The 15,919-nt window shown below is 41.3% G+C and overlaps 2 protein-coding genes across 3 annotated transcripts in view; both read left to right on the forward strand.

Moving 5' to 3' along the window:
* BCO2 (beta-carotene oxygenase 2) overlaps positions 1-15,919 on the forward strand; it is an 82,669-nt gene that overhangs the window by 33,010 nt on the left and 33,740 nt on the right. The window lies entirely within an intron of this gene.
* TEX12 (testis expressed 12) lies at positions 245-12,473 on the forward strand. The gene is made up of 5 exons (XM_073320812.1): positions 245-2,609; positions 8,047-8,112; positions 9,176-9,287; positions 9,387-9,438; positions 10,474-12,473. Exons 2-5 carry the CDS (start codon positions 8,053-8,055, stop codon positions 10,616-10,618), a joined length of 369 nt encoding a protein of 122 aa, XP_073176913.1. The 5' UTR covers positions 245-2,609; positions 8,047-8,052; the 3' UTR covers positions 10,619-12,473.

A 15,919-nucleotide genomic window follows, 5' to 3' on the forward strand; every position in this document is an offset into this window, starting at 1 on the left:
TAGCAGTCAGTAGGTTTCTGGTAAACCTTCACCGCCCCCACCCCCCACCCTGCCGCTCTCCTGCTAAAAATAGCTCACCTTTCCTGATCACTCTTGTTACAGTCTGTATGGTAACACTCATGATTTCATGGTCTCTGTGTATATGAAATCTCCCCAATATATTTTCCACTGTATGCATCTGATGAAGTGAGCTGTAGCTCACAAAAGCTTATGCTCTAATAAATTTGTTAGTCTCTAAGGTGCCACAAGTACTCCTGTTCTTTTTACAAATATCCTTATACTGTGGTTAGGAGGCAATTATTGCTTGATTAAAGAGCTTTTGTTACACAACCTGTGTTGAGGGGATGTGTTTTCACTTGCCTATTTTCAGGGGCCTTGGGGATTGGTGCATTTTGGTCCGTCCTCTCTTTGCCTGTGGCACACAATAGTGTAGTCTGCTAAGGGCTGTAATAGTCTGGTTTAATTCTGGTTGCTGGGTATACTGTGTGGGTGGATGGCTGTTGTTGGTGGCCTGTGATGTACAGAAGGTTGGACTAGATGATCTGGTGACCCCTTCTGGCCTTAAACTCTATGACTAGGAAAAGGCTGGGGAGATCAGCCAAATATTCTAGAGGCCAAAACATGTGAACATGAAGCATTACAGTAAAGGAGAGTTTTAGGGAGGGATCTGAAGGAGGATAATGAGTTATCTTTGTGGAAGTTTATGGGGAATTTCTCCAAGGCTTGGGGGGCATCATGGGAGAAAGCACAAAGTTGCTTGTTCAAAAATTTAACAAATAGACAATAGAGGCTGACATCCTGGGCCAATCAGAGGCGAGAATTGACTTTCTGATGCTGAGTGAAAGATGATAGGTAGTGTGGGGATAGGTCATTAAAAGACTTGCAAGTGAAGACAAGTAGTTTATGTTTGATATGATAGAGAAAAGGACACAAATAGTTCGGATAGAGGGAGACAACTCTGGAGTAGAGAGGAAGTTCTGTGGATGATTCACATAGAAATGGTAGTTTAATTTGTGTTTGTGGATGAGATTACCCAGAGATAAGGTGGAGAGGGAGAAGCAAAGGGGACCAAGGACAGAGCCCTGTGGAATCCCTACAACAAGCTGGAGGAGGAATGAGGAGGCTCCTCCAAAGGACACCTTGAGCAATTGGAGATGTAGGAGGGGGACCAGGAGAGGACAGAATCATGGAAACCAAAAGAGGACGGACAAGATTGCAAGAAGAGCATGGATGACTGTGTTGAAGGTAACTGACAGGTCTGGGGGAAGAGGATGAAGTACTGGTTCGGAGATTTGACTAAGAAGAGGTTATTGGAGACTTTGGTGAGAGCAGTTTCAGTTGAACGTAAGGGGTGGAAGCAGATTGGAGAGGGCCTAGGATGGAACTGGTAGAGATTAATTCCAGACAGCAATTGTAAACCATGTGTTCAATTAATTGATAAAGTTAGATGGGGAGGTAGTTGGAGAGATAAGTGGGGTCAAGTGTTTGGGTTTTTCTTAAGATGGGAGAGATTAAAGCAGGTCTTTCGGTCATCTGATGTTTGCCTCCCCTCAGCCAGCGTTGCGGTAGCTAGCTTTCTCCCCAAAATCTGTTAAGAACCCCCAAAGGGAGTGATGGCTGGAATAGCCCGTCATCTCATTATTTCGTCCACCAGTTACACCCAGTTTCTAACACATCAATGTTGGTCCATACTCTTCTTGGTTACCAGGCATGATCTTAACACAGTCTTTGAGTTATATCTGTAGGCCTTTTTTGTTTAGACTAATTCAGTCTTTCCGTCTCACTTTTGCACCTTTTCGCATACCCATGTATTATTATACGTTATTGTGACACTTTATAACATTTCACTGTCTTCTCACAGTTGAGCTCATAATTAGGGTAAATTTTTGGCAATTATTACAACATCTGTTGGACCATCTCAGACATTAGTATTCATAATGTAAAACTAACTCTCCAGTAAGAGCAATTGACTAATTCCTGATCATTTCACTACAGTTCACAGTTGCAGTACATTGAATATGGGCCATAATTTTGGGGAAGTATTTAGTTATTTTTCTGTCTTATAAGCAGTTTCATTTCTTGTCTGTATTTTTTACTTTTTCCTCCAAGAAACAAGAGAAATCAAAACTGATTCATGCTGTATCTTTGGTTGTTCTAATGTTTTTTCTTTTCTACACGGTATCAATTTAGGGTTTAGGAAAATAATAACTTTTAAATGCTGTTTAGTATTTGTGTTTTTAGTTAATAACATACATTTATTTTCTTGAAAAAAAGCAGCATACAATAATCCAGAGAAATTAAGCACAACATGAGAAAAATTTGGTATTTCATTTTCTGTCTTCTTAAACGAGGTGTAGTTAAAGACTATTTGGCTTGAAAGCTGTCTAATTTTTGAATGAGATGCTGTAATTTATTATATGTCATTAATCCATGGCCATATTTATCTGATTAGATTGATCCAGGTTTCCAGTTTGACTTTGCATTGTCAGCCCAAGATGTTCTAGCAATAGGAAATTAATGATTTTCAGAAGTTCTTGCACATTCCAGAAGACAATTGTAATCCAGATTCTGTCTCCACAACACACAATGGGGCTTAGATACCAGTGAAGGTACTTGTTATGAATGCATAAAATAGATGTCACTTTTTATTATTTATATTTATTACATTTTCTATTTACTATCAAATTTTAGAAATGACAACATATAACTATGGTGAAATAAGACTGCTATGTATCACTTAAAATTCTTTCTCTTGAAATCATTACATATTCTTACTAGTACTATTTCCCATTCATCAGTCTCCAAGTTATTGACTACATTCTTGTTTCCACATGAGGAAGATTGCTTTTGTGATATAGAGGGACATGGTGTAAGAGCCTAAATAGAACAGAGAATGCTCGGAATGTTTTAATCACAATTAAAGTGTCTGAAACAGGTCTCCAGTCTCTTCTGTTTTCATGTATGGTTACATGTGTGCAGATGGAGAGGTGGCTTCAAGTGCTATTCAGCCTTCCATACTGGGATCCCACATTAAATCTTGGAACCTGTAGGATAAATATGAAATTAAAGAATTAGAATTAGCATAATTTTGGTTAAGGACATATATGTACTCTGTAAAGAAAGCCCTGATGAGCAAGCAGAAGAAGATCTTGAAAAGAATAAGTTACAAGGCCAGAAGGAATGAAGAAGGGAGGTCTGGTTCAACGAATAACTAATAAGATACGGAGAAATGTCTAAAAAACCAATGGGGTGACTGCAAGTAGTTTTAAATAAGACAAATGGAATCTGTCTTAAAAGGAGCCTGCCTTCCTACTCCACATACACACATTATGTGTGATCTTAACAGTAAAGTCTGTGTAAACCCAGGTGCAATGGAAAAACTGTTGATCAGCAAGAAGAAATAAGGATGAAAGGCCAGGCCTTGGGGGAAAAGGAGGTTGTAACTCTTATCTGGATTCAGACTGAAAATGAGGATAAATTGTCTCAATTATTTTTTAGCTGAAGTCTGTAATTGTCAATGACATAATTTGTTAAAGGGTATAAAAAGAGGTATGAATTTGAGGGTTCGTTGTGAGACCCTACCTAATCATGCTGGAGCACACCAAAATGAGACAGTTTCCCCTAGGTCTGGCCTATTTGTCAGCATACTGATTACCTACTTAATAATACTTTTAAAAAAAGGAGTACTAGTGGCACCTTAGAGACTAACCAATTTATTTGAGTATAAGCTTTGCTTTCGTGAGCTACAGCTCACTTCATCGGATGTGTTCAGTGGAAAATACAGTGAGGAGATTTATATACACACAGAACATGAAAAAATGGGTGTTATACACATTGTAAGGAGAGGTTTCAGAGTAGCAGCCGTGTTAGTCTGTAGTCGCAAAAAGAAAAGGAGTACTTGTGGCACCTTAGAGACGAACCAATTTATTTGAGCATCCGATGAAGTGAGCTGTAGCTCACGAAAGCTCATGCTCAAATAAATTGGTTCGTCTCTAAGGTGCCACTAGTACTCCTTTTCTTTTTGCGAATACAGACTAACACGGCTGTTACTCTGAAACCTGTCCTTAAGAATACTTTGTTACTGTATTGCTTATTTTTACGCGGTCAGGCATGTTTAGAGCAATTGTATAAAATACTATTTGGACCTTATAAAAGAATTTATGATTAAATCAGTGTCTGGTGGGTCTCCCATATTAATAGGAAAAAATTCTAATATTATTCATAGCTCTAATAGCACCCCTCTTCTGTAAATTCTGGGACCTCCTTGCCATCTGGCTATCAAGAAAGAGAAGGTGATTGTGACCTTCTGACACCCAGTCATGTGTATGTGGGGCAGGTTGTGTGGAGGGGTTGTCGTGGGTAGGTGTGAGAGATGTGTAGGTGTCAGGGGAGGCTGTTTATAGGGGGTGTGTAGCCACCAGGTTAAGAACCTGTGCTCTAAGCATCAGTTTGGAATATTTAGATCTCCTCAGACCAGGGGTCTGATTCCCAGCCGGGCTAACCTCATTTCTCCATTATTTATTTATTTATTTATTTATTTTCCTGATGGAGAGAAATTGAGCCTTGTGCCATTTAGTGTGTGTCTTTTGGACAGTGCAGAGGGGAAACAGAGGTGCAGGATGCTCTGTGTGGATATTAAAGATTTTATGGCCCACTGCATAAGACCATCCTTGCCCAAAACAACTCTCTCCACTGTGTGGCAGGTGTTAGTCACTGCTGTGTGCCAGACTGCCCTTCACTGTGTGTGGGTGCAGGGGAGTTGAGTGTGTATGTGGGTTTGTGAATGTGGATGTGTGTAGGTATGGAGTGTGTGAATGTGGGTGTGGTAGGGTGTATGTGTGATGGTGGCAGACCAAGTACCAGCTCTGGCCAAGGCCTAGGCGTGAGCTGAGAACTGACAAACTCACAGGTGGAAGCCACGATTATTCACTTGTGTATTAGTATAGATCAGAGTGATTGTTAAATATACAAGAATGTTTTTGGTATTTAACCTTAATGAAAATGAATGGGATGCTGCATGGATTGTTTTCACTTATCTGTATTGTGGTAGAATGCAATAGCAAACATTTACATTATATAGATCCCTATAACTAAAAATAACCCATCAAACAAGAAAGAAACCTTGCGTAATGTAAATAAAGAACTTTAACATGAAAGTGCCAGTTCTTGTGCATTTGAAGGCAAGTGGTAATTGTGTGTGGTGACTAGAGATCAAAAACTAAATGCATTCCTCTCTCTCTGCCCTCAAAGAAAGAGCCCAGTGGGTAGTGACCCTGTCATTTTGTTTCTGGGAGAAGAAGCTATAAATATGGACACAAGGAAGAATTATCTCGGTGCTATTTGGATTCTAACAGGGCAGAATAACTGAATGGGAAGACAGATCCCAAGAGTTATGCAAATAGCCCTGAGAGATTGGGGGAAACAGGCAGATTACAAAATCTCTGCTACTGTTTGGAATTATGGACTGTGACTCACCTATACATACATTTTTTACCTGCTCTAACCTCTCAATAACTCCCATTCCTTTTTCTCAGCCTAATAAACCTTTAGTTTACTATAGAATTGGCTATCAGCGCTGTTTTTGGTGTGAGATCTAGGATGAAAATTGACCTGAGTTACTGGTCTGTTGGGATTAGTCATAACCTGGAATATTTTGTGATTTTGGGTGTGACAATTTATCACATAGTTCATCTTGCCTGGGTAGCAAGATAGACTGGCATGTCTAAGGAGACTGTCTGTGACTGCATTATAAGACTAGTGTAGTACTTTGGGAGTTCACACTTGGTACTGAGCTGGTGAAATCTAATTGTAGAACATACCACCAGTTTGGGGCATCTACCCTGCTTTTGACAGTCTGCCCTGACGTAGGCACTCACAGCTGTGAGTCACTCTAGACAGCGTGGTGGGGATTGTGGTGTGTAGGTGAGTGTGTGATGTGGTGTGTAGGGGTGTGTATGGGGGTATAGGTGTGGGGTTTGGGGGGTGTAGCTGTGTGGAGGTAAATGTGTGGGGGTTGTGATATGGAGGTTGGGGTGTGTAGGTGTGGGGGGTTGTGTGTAGGTCGGGGGTAGTGTGGGGGACTGGTCTGTGGGTGTAGGTGGGGGGCTTAGTGTGTGGTGGGTGTGTGCAGATGTGGCGGTTGTATTGTGTGGGGGTGTGCAGCTGTGTGAGGTTTGGGGGTGGGGGTGTAGGTGTGTGTGAGGTTTGTGGGGGGGTGCGGTTTGTGGCGTGTAGGTGTGTGTGTGTGACGTTTGTGGGGGGGGTGAAGTTTGTGGAGTGTAGCTGTGTGTGTGTGTGAGGTTTGTGGGCTGTCGGGGTGTGTTTGCGGGGTGTGTGTGTGGGGGGGGGTGCGTGTCATCCCGCCCGGGGCTCTGCGGTAGCCCGGACGAGCCGGAACCCGCCCACCGCAGCAGCCGCAGAGCCGGGGGCGCTTATTTCCAGCAAGGGCCCAGCCCCTGCCGCACTGACGGGGCTGAGCCCCCGCGCGAACCCCGCTTGCCCGAGCGCCCAGCCCAGCGCACTCGGCGGCCAGGGCTCGGTCAGTGCCCGCCTGCCCCCTGGCGGCGGGAGCGGGTAACTCCACCGCTGACTAGGCAGGGCTCCCCCGCAGGTGGTGCGGGGGGGGGGAGGATGCTGAGCTTCAGTGCGAAGTGCAGACCCCCCCCCCTTCCCCAGTGAGGCGCGCCCCCTCCCCGGCGGCCGCGCGCTGAACCGTTAACGGCCGCTTCAGGCGCGAGCCTTCTTCCCCCTTCGTCCTCAGGGCGGGGCGCGTGCAGCTTGCGGGGGAGGGGGCAGCTTGGTGGGAGGTGTGCGCAAGGGCGGGGGAGGCCCCTTCCTAGTGCTGTGGGGGTAGGTTATAGGTGGGGGGGGTCACTAGGATTTGAGTGGTCATTGCATACCAAACCCCCCAGGAGACAGAGCTGTGAGGGTAAAAGGAGTGTGTGGGGGGGGTTACTAGGGTTTGAGTGGTTATTGCATATCAAGCCCCATAGGAGGTAGAGCTGTGGGGTGAACGGGGTGTATGTCTGGAGGTGCACTTTGGGGTGTATGGGGAGGGGTCACTAGGGGCTGCATACCAAGTCCTCCGGGAAGTGGAGCTGCAGGGGTGTGGTGGGGTAGAAATGGAGGGTGTGTGAGGGGGGTGCGGCAGGGAGTTTGTGGGGATTATTAGGATCTGGGTGGGCACTGCTTTCCCTAAAGAGGGGTAATCCCCTCTGAGATGGGACGGTGGGGGGCGTTTGGACCCACCACGCCCCAGTTCACACCTGTACTGCCCATAGGCCGCACAGTCAAGGTAGAGGCTTGTCAGAAGCGGCTTGGAGTGAATAATCATTTGCCCCTTCGTCCAAGGAGCTCACAACACTTGGCTGGCACTAACTAGTTCAGCCTCACAGGTCCCTGTGCGCTGGATGGGTGAGTGCCATTCCCATTTGACGTAGAGGGAAGGGCTCCACAGTGAGTGACGCTGAAGATAGAACCCAGGAGTCCTGTCTGTCTGTTTCCCCCAGCACTAACCCCTGGACCACACTTCCAGAGCCAAGAATAGAGCCCAGGAGTCCTAACTCTGGGCCCTGGCTCTCACCACATGATCAGGCTGCCTTCCCTGCAGCCCAGAGAGTTCTGCTTTGAGTGCTGACCGAAAGGATCACTCTATGGCCTTCTCACACTATGTCATGCTTTAAATAGTAATGTTTTTCATTGGTAGTTCTGGTACAAATAGCTCCATAGCCAGTATGGTGTCCATCTCAGTGTAGTTCACGACATCTGAGCTTGAGTATGGAATTGTACTCATGTTGTCTGAATTACTGTATGTAGACTGGCAGGTTGTGGCAGACGATCATTGTGACATATTGTTTCTTCAGTTCCTACTCTATCCAGTTGTGCTTCTCTTGCCACGCTTTACTTGGGGCTTTAGCTTCACCTTTCATAAAGTGGGAATCTATGGAGATCACATTATGCTGAAAATTCATGTTATAGTCTTTTGTTTTTCTGTTACACAAGATAAAAATATGTACTCATCAAATGTGACATTACACTTTTTGTTAGGTAACAATGACAAGTAACACAGTAAAAGCTGATGAAAATAGAAGTAAGCGTAGAAAGGAGATGGAGGTGAGTGGTTTTCTTTGACTTTGGTGGGGGAGAGGAATGGACGGGCAACCCTTCTAGGGATGAGGGGAGCTCAGTTAAAATGCCCATTCAGTCGATACACTCTTCACTGAGACTGCCATGGATAACTGTCCAATAGGAACAGTAGGAACAGGGTTCAGGCCACCATCTCACTCCATGTAAATTACAGAAGAGTTTTCCTGAGTGCATTAGGAGATTACAAAATAAAGCTTTTGCTTTTCACAACAAACGAAATTTGACTTACATACAGCAGCACTTCTCTGTAGGGCTTATCCTGATTGAAAGCAAAACTTCAGGTTGCATAGAAGCAGGTTGTCTATTGAACCACTCAAATCTCTCAACTCAGTGTTGCAAACAGACTTTAATTTCATCCATCCCCATAAATCAGCTTGCTTTCTCGCAGGTGGGAATTTGAAATTTCATTGCTATCTCTTATTCTGACTGGAATAATAGTGCCAGGAATTCAAGTGCTGTCTTGAACATGGTAAATTTTATTATCTTTCTGATAATGCTAGTTTTTTTAACTATTCAAGTACTCAAGGAAGACAAGACCAGTCTGTATGGTTAGGTTCATTTTGTGTATTTTCATTTCATTGTGTGTTAACATAGCATCATTGTGTGTTAACATGTGCCATATGCTGGGCCTGTTCAAAACTGTTGCCACTGGGGGGAAATCTGTGCAGCTGTCCCATACAGCCTCATCTGTTGGTGCTCAGAGCAGAAGATTGCTGCTTTTTTCATATGGTACAGTGCACTTTGTAGTGTCCTTTAGCAAGATACTGGGGAGGTAAAACTGACTAGCTGGTTTATGAGGTCTTGTCTATACAGCAGAACCATATTATAACCTGATAATCACATTACCTGTTCACATTCAGGATGGAGGCATAATACACTCACATGGTTAAGAACACAAACTGCATGTGAAGTCAGCAATATTATAACCTTAATTTAAAATAAAATCCAAAATGCAGGTCCAAACTGCAAAGTTTCAAATTCCTAAGAACCTGTACTAGCATGCATTTTTTCCCATGTGTTTTGTTACTAGAATGAAGCTTCAGAAAGTCCTCAGTTGTCCTCCCTGGAAAGACCAGACTTGGCTCTTTCTGAAAGCTCACAGTCACTTTACAAACCTGAAGCACTGGAAAAGGTTTTAAATGGTGATGTATTAAAAATATTCAGATTACTCAGACAGATAAATGTTGACATGAAGCACTCAATTCACATCTTTGAAATAAAATAAATATTTGTATTAACAGATATGAACAAGGAAATTAATAACCTGTTGTCAAAATATGCCCACATTTTAAGGCAAGTGAGCTTTAACCTTTTATACAATTTTTATATACTTAAAATAACCTGGGATAATTTTTGTTTCTTAGAATATTTTTAGTCTAACTACTTGCCAACTTTGAGACATGGATAGGATGCAATGTGGTTTGATGGGCTAATGCTTTCAGCTGCATGGGTGTAATTCTTCCCTTGATGCACGCTCATAGTTCTGAGTAGTGTTAGAGCAGGGGTTCTCAAACTGGGGTCGGGAACCCGCAGGGGTCACGAGGTTATTACATGGGTGGTCATGAGCTGTCAGCCTCCACCCCAAACTCCACTTTGCCTCCTGCATTTATAATGGTGTTAAATATATTAAAAAGTGTTTTTAATTTATAAGGGGGGTCACACGCAGAGGATTGCCATGTGAAAGGGGTCACCAGTACAAAAGTTTGAGAACCACTGTATTAGAATATTGCCAGATTGATCACAAAACTTAACCTCAGAACAAAATACAAAATCCATCTTTTTGCCCTAGCCTTCCTACATGCTGACACTACAATACAAACACACGCAGTTCTTTTTATTGAAAAAACAAAATAAAAAACCTGCCTGCTTAGCATCAGGAAAGGAAGACAGAAATATTTTTAGCAATTTTTTAAACTGATGGAAGGCACTTGGATACTACACCGAAGAGTGCTAATATGAATACCTAGATGATTGATACATAAAGGTGGCATGTGGTGTGGTGGAATGTCTGCAATGTCAAGAAACTGCAGAAGGAAAAGATTAACCCTAAATCCTGAAATAACAAACTCCTCTATTTAGTCTGACAAGTTAGTTTCTAAGGTGCCACAAGTCCTCCTTTTCTTTTTGCGGATACAGACTAACACCGCTGGACTCTGAAATCTATTTAGTCTGTGAAACTGAAGAGTTAACTTAGTCATGAATTCCATTGACTGAGAGACAACAGATTTATAAGCAAAGCATGAAAGCAAATTCCAAATATCAGCAGTAGTTGAGAATGTTAATATTTTTAAGTATTTATTTTAATGTTAGTTTTTTTTTCCAATTAAGTGAGAGAGCGGCAATGGATGCTTCTTATGTACAAGAGCTTGATGGAATCTTGAAAGAAGCAAAGATCATAGAAAATCACTTGAAACAGAAAAGAGAGAGTCTGAGACACAGGTTCACAGTCATTGCAAACACCCTGCAAAGCTAAAATTGATTTTGTCTGGCAAATAAGCCAAAATGTAGGGCACAGAGTATTGGTCATGTATGGTGTTGTATACTAGAACATACGCTGTAAGGGAAGATGCCGGGTTTCATACATATTTAGTTTTCTGTCTGTATCTTTAACAGTACAAGCAATTTTTAACACTTTTGGAAGCAGCATACTTTATTGAAATATAGCAAAAAAAAAATCAAAACGAAGACAACAGACAGTAATTAGTGCCGTGGTAATTAGTGATACAAAACACTGGTCTCCATGATAAAACCCGTACCTTTAAGGCGCTTTAAAAATCAAGTCATAAGTTTGTCATCTTTATTGACTTGCTTACGCTGAGCCCTGGAGTCCCTTCCCTTGAGTATGTTGAAGAGATGGGAAGAACAAAATAAGGTTTGGGATGCTTGAGATGCTAGGGTTTGGGGCTATCACAAGAGAACAGAAGCGGGGAGGATTTTGATACTAAAATCTAAGATTTTATCAAACATTGTTATGATTAAATTCCCCACCCTCCCCCCCGAACTTATGTGATATCCCTTATCAAACTTGGCTAACAGTATAAATGAAAATAGCCTTTAAATTGTTTTCCCACTTACTGATTTTCTGTTATTGTTTGTTTCTATACTGTCTACAAACAATTCTTACTAGAATAAATATTATTTTTTGGTCTCAGAACATAGAGAGAGGAAGGAAGCGTGGGAATGAGGAACTATCAAGGATCTTATTCCGGGAAGAGTGTAAAAATAGCTTTTGGCAATATTTATTTGAAAATACACTTTAGCTCTTTTATTGATTTTAAATGAATCATAGCGTTAACATTAACAATAGTTTGGGTCACATTGCCAAATCCCCAGGCAATATGTTGAAATTTAACCCCATACTATGTCAGTATTGTGTGGCGTATATACAATTTACTTAATACTTAAGTAGTATTTGAACAATTTTTCTTCACTGTCTATTGACTGAGTTCAAACAATGATTCATAAAATGTACAAGACATCATTTGTGCAGTTTGCCAGACTAATGTAATAAAGAAAACCACTAGAACGTCCTGTAGGATGGTGCCTAAATATCTTTGAAAATCTGAACCTTCGTCTACTTCTGACTTTTTGTCCATTTTATAAGAATATTACTTTAGTTTAACAATTTTACCTATTTTCTTTTAAAATAAATGATTACATTGCTATTAAGAGGTACTGTAAAAGGTTAACTTGGGAGAATGGGAGAGGTATGTATAAGACAACTAGAATTTGTAGAAATTCATGGTAGCTGCAGGCATAAACTTCATAAACTTAAACTTACAGATGACATCACTGTTAAGATGTTAATATTTAATGTACGCTACTATGGATTGTATGTTTATCTTGCCATACACTCCACCGTAACTTAGACAAAATCAAAATGTGAAGACACTGGAAGATATTATCAATCTTAATTTAGAAATAATACCAAGTAATATAATGTTTTTGTTTACTACTCTAAAATGTTTATCTTAGACTAAGAATTTGACTCTTTAAAAAAAGGGAAACTTGAAAAATTGTGGTTATTTATAGTTTCACAAAACTCCATCCAAATTGTTTACTTTATAAAGTATAATGACGATAAAAAGGACAGGTCAGCACTCTTGTTTCTGAATTTAGACACCTAAATCCTTATTTAAGCACCTAAATAAACATAATCAGACTTTCATTGGTGCCAAGCATCCACAGCTTCCACTAAAGTCAAAGGGAGTTCATCGCCAGTGCTTACATCTGTGGCAACCAGGCCACTTATTTAGGCACCTAACTATGGATTTAGGTGTCTAACTTGAGGCATGCAAGTATTGAAAATGTTGGTCATAACATTTATAGTATCAGTAAAGATTAGAGCTCACAAAAGACCCACTGCATCACATAGTTAAATTCTTTACCAGTAACATTATTTTTTTACAGAACACTGTCCAATACTATTACTTTTGAAGTGCTTTGCAAAATTCTAAAATCTATTTAATAGGACTATAATTTATAGATATAAGTGCATGTCTTATAAGTATGATTGCACAGTCAGGCATTAAGGTTCAATTAAATGCAAGGTGATCATCTTTGAAGAATCATCCTTGTTTTTGTGTAGTCATGTCGTATTCTTTTTGCATCTGAGTTGTAAAATATTCATAACCTATGTCACCCAAGGTATAAGCATCTGCAGAAGATGTTACATATGTTGGGACTCTGTTCTAGTGAGTGCGCTTTATAGTCCAAAGACACATTGAAAGTAAAGTCATTTGTCATGTCCACAATACCTGGACTTGGTATTGGTAAACTATACACTGCATAGTTAAGTGAATTGCCAAAAATAAAAAAAATTCTTATGACATGTTTTTGTTTTTTTTTAAATGGGCAGACATGAAGTTTGTCTGACTTTGAAATAGTCACTTTTATGCATTTCTAAAGTGCTTATCATCATCATATCTGGGTAGCAAATACATGGAATTAAAGTTAGATGAAATTCCTCCAAAGAAGAACAAAACATCCATCTCTTCCCTATGTACATTTAGGCAACTACCCAAAGGAATATTATCAACTTGGTTATTTTTAAAAAAATCAACTAATTTTATAAAGTTTTAGCTTTTGATAGAACAGGGGTGGCCAACATGAGCCTGAAAAGGAGCCAGAATTTACCAATGTACATTGCCAAAGAGCCACAGTAACACGTCAGCAGCCCCCCATCAGCTCCTCCTCCCCCCTGCTCCCAGTGCCTCCCACCCACCAGCAGCCCTCCCCACACCTCCTGATCAGCTGTTTTGTGGTGTGCAGGAGGCTGGGGCAGGGGGGAGGAGGAGCAAGGGCACGGCAGGCTCAGGGGAGGACGCAGGAAGGGGTGGAGTGGGGGCAGGGCTTGTGGCAGAGCCAGGGGTTGAGCATTGAGGCCCCCCCGCCCCGGCACATTGGAAAGTTGGCGCCTGTAGCTCAAGCCCTGGAGTTGGTGCCTATATAAGGAGTCACATATTAACTTCTGAGGAGTCTCATGTGGCTCTGGAGCCACAGGTTGGCCACCCCTGTTATAGAACATCCTTTAAAATAATATGTCCAGAATCTTTAGAACATTTCCTTAGAGAAAAAGGTTTCTCCTTCTCTGTTGATTTTATAAAAAGTCTTTTCATCAGTGTAGAAACTGACCAACTGGCTGACTTCATGTTTCAATTTCTCTCAGTTGAAAAAAGAATCTGCAGTGACCATCTTACTGGCTAAAAGTATCAGTGTGCTCCTTCTGTGTGCCTGGTGGCTGCCTGTTAGTGTTCTTCACACTTCTATATAGATAGTAGTGTTCACAGCACAGTAGTTTCCTTGCTGATTATTTTAGTTCCCTTCTCTGATATACCAGAGTATCATTTTGCTGTTTTTATTATCTTGTCCACACTGATGGTGATCTTTACTAATCGCCTCTCTCAAATATCTCAAGATTTACTGGGGGAAGAAACAAACAAAACTGTTTTTATCACCTACAATGAATCTAAAAGCTGTTCCACATTGTCACTGAGGAATGAATTACCTATGGACTCCAACTGGCACCTTTCCCACCACAATCCGCTTTCCAGTTTTACTGAGGGAGGTTTGAACTGAAAATTAATTGGTTTTAAACCTGCCAGATCTAATCAGCAAAGCTTAACTGGCAATTACTTTTCCTTTAAGCTTCTCCTCCACTGTTTAAACTGTACTGCCTTAGTAAATTTTAAAAAAAAAGTGTAAAATCTCAGATCAGTAACAGAATATAAATGTACTTTAAAAATAGCAAATAGGCCTGGGGTTAAATAGTAGGCCTGCTGAAGTAAATGAGAGTTTTTCAGTTGACTTCAATAGAGGCCCAGATTTCATGCCTGCATTTTAAAACTTTCTTTTTGGCAGTGGGTGTGGAGAGGCAGAAGAGAAGGGATGCGGTGACATCCTCTTTTTCTTCTTCTGTGGCATCTCAATTACAGGAGATTAGCAACCATGGAACCCATTCTGGACAATCCTCTGGTAATTTTTGTATGGATGAATAGTCCTTTTGATCTACCCAGGATACCACAAAAAGAAAAGGAGTACTTGTGGCACCTTAGAGACTAACAAATTTATTTGAGCGTGAGCTTTCGTGAGCTACAGCTCACTTCATCCATCCAAAGATCTTTTTTTGCCTCATATTCTTCGTCATTAACTTTCCCTTCCAATGCCCATGAACATGCATTGCCTGCTGAACTTCTTAAAAGTGTGCCCTGTAAATCAAATCTTTCTTTTCATAAGTTCTTTAAATAATATTTACTGAGTTCCAATGATCTCCAATACCTTTTCATTGATTATGTGGTTATCCATCATATTTTCAAAATTATTCCATAAGATCATAATTCTAAGGCTTATAGTTTCTTTGTTACTGATTGTTGGAATGTTCATGTTTCACAGCCATAATTTGATACAGGCCAAATGTAAGTTTTAAGAGTTAGAATTTAGTCTCCAAATTTATGTGCTTTCTGATCAGATGTTTATTCTTCCAGAATGTCTTTTGCTCTTGCTGTTCTGGTGCTGACTTCAATATTCAGTCTTCCATCTTCTATAAGGATGCTTACTAAGTGGTGAATCTCACATGTTTTCCCAGAATCCTTCCTTTAGCAACCTGATTTTGTGTTCAGGGTTCTGTTTTCCCAGCAATAGGTGTATAAGGTATTTGCTTGTCTCAGCCCATGACAGACCCACTGCCACACCCAGCATCTCTTTTCAGGCAGTTTTATTTTTCAAGCATAAGCAAAAACAACAAAAGAATTACTCAGCCCACCATGGTCTACAGCTGCCAGGGAATTTCCCCCTTTGCCTTTCTCAGTCCTTTTTGTGCAATAAGATGTGAAGCAGGAAGGCCTGAGAAAGGCAAAGGGGGAAATTCCCTGGGAGCTGTAGCCCAGGGTGGGCTGGGGAACTGTTGTTGTTTTGGGATACGTCTACGTTGCACTTTAAAATCTGTGGCAATGAGTTTCAGAGCCCGGGTCCACAGACTCAGGCTCATGGGGCTTGTGCTATGGCACTAAAAATTCAGCTATGTAGGTGTTTGGGCTTGGGTGGAGCTTGGGCTTTGAAGCCCAGGGATGTGGGTGGGCTCCTGAGCCCAAATGTGTGTGTTATGTAAACTTTGTACACGGTAGATTTTAGGGCTGCCACTTAGCAAGTCAGATGCCTGTGCCAGATATGGACTGACTACGGAGCTTCCTTCCCAGAGAGATACACTGGATGTGTTGGGTATAAGATCCTTTAATGTACTGCCATATATGGTTGAGGTTAGCCTAAATAAGGGAAG

The sequence above is a fragment of the Lepidochelys kempii genome, chromosome 22 (genome assembly GCF_965140265.1).
Source record: "Lepidochelys kempii isolate rLepKem1 chromosome 22, rLepKem1.hap2, whole genome shotgun sequence".
NCBI lineage: Eukaryota > Metazoa > Chordata > Testudines > Cheloniidae > Lepidochelys > Lepidochelys kempii.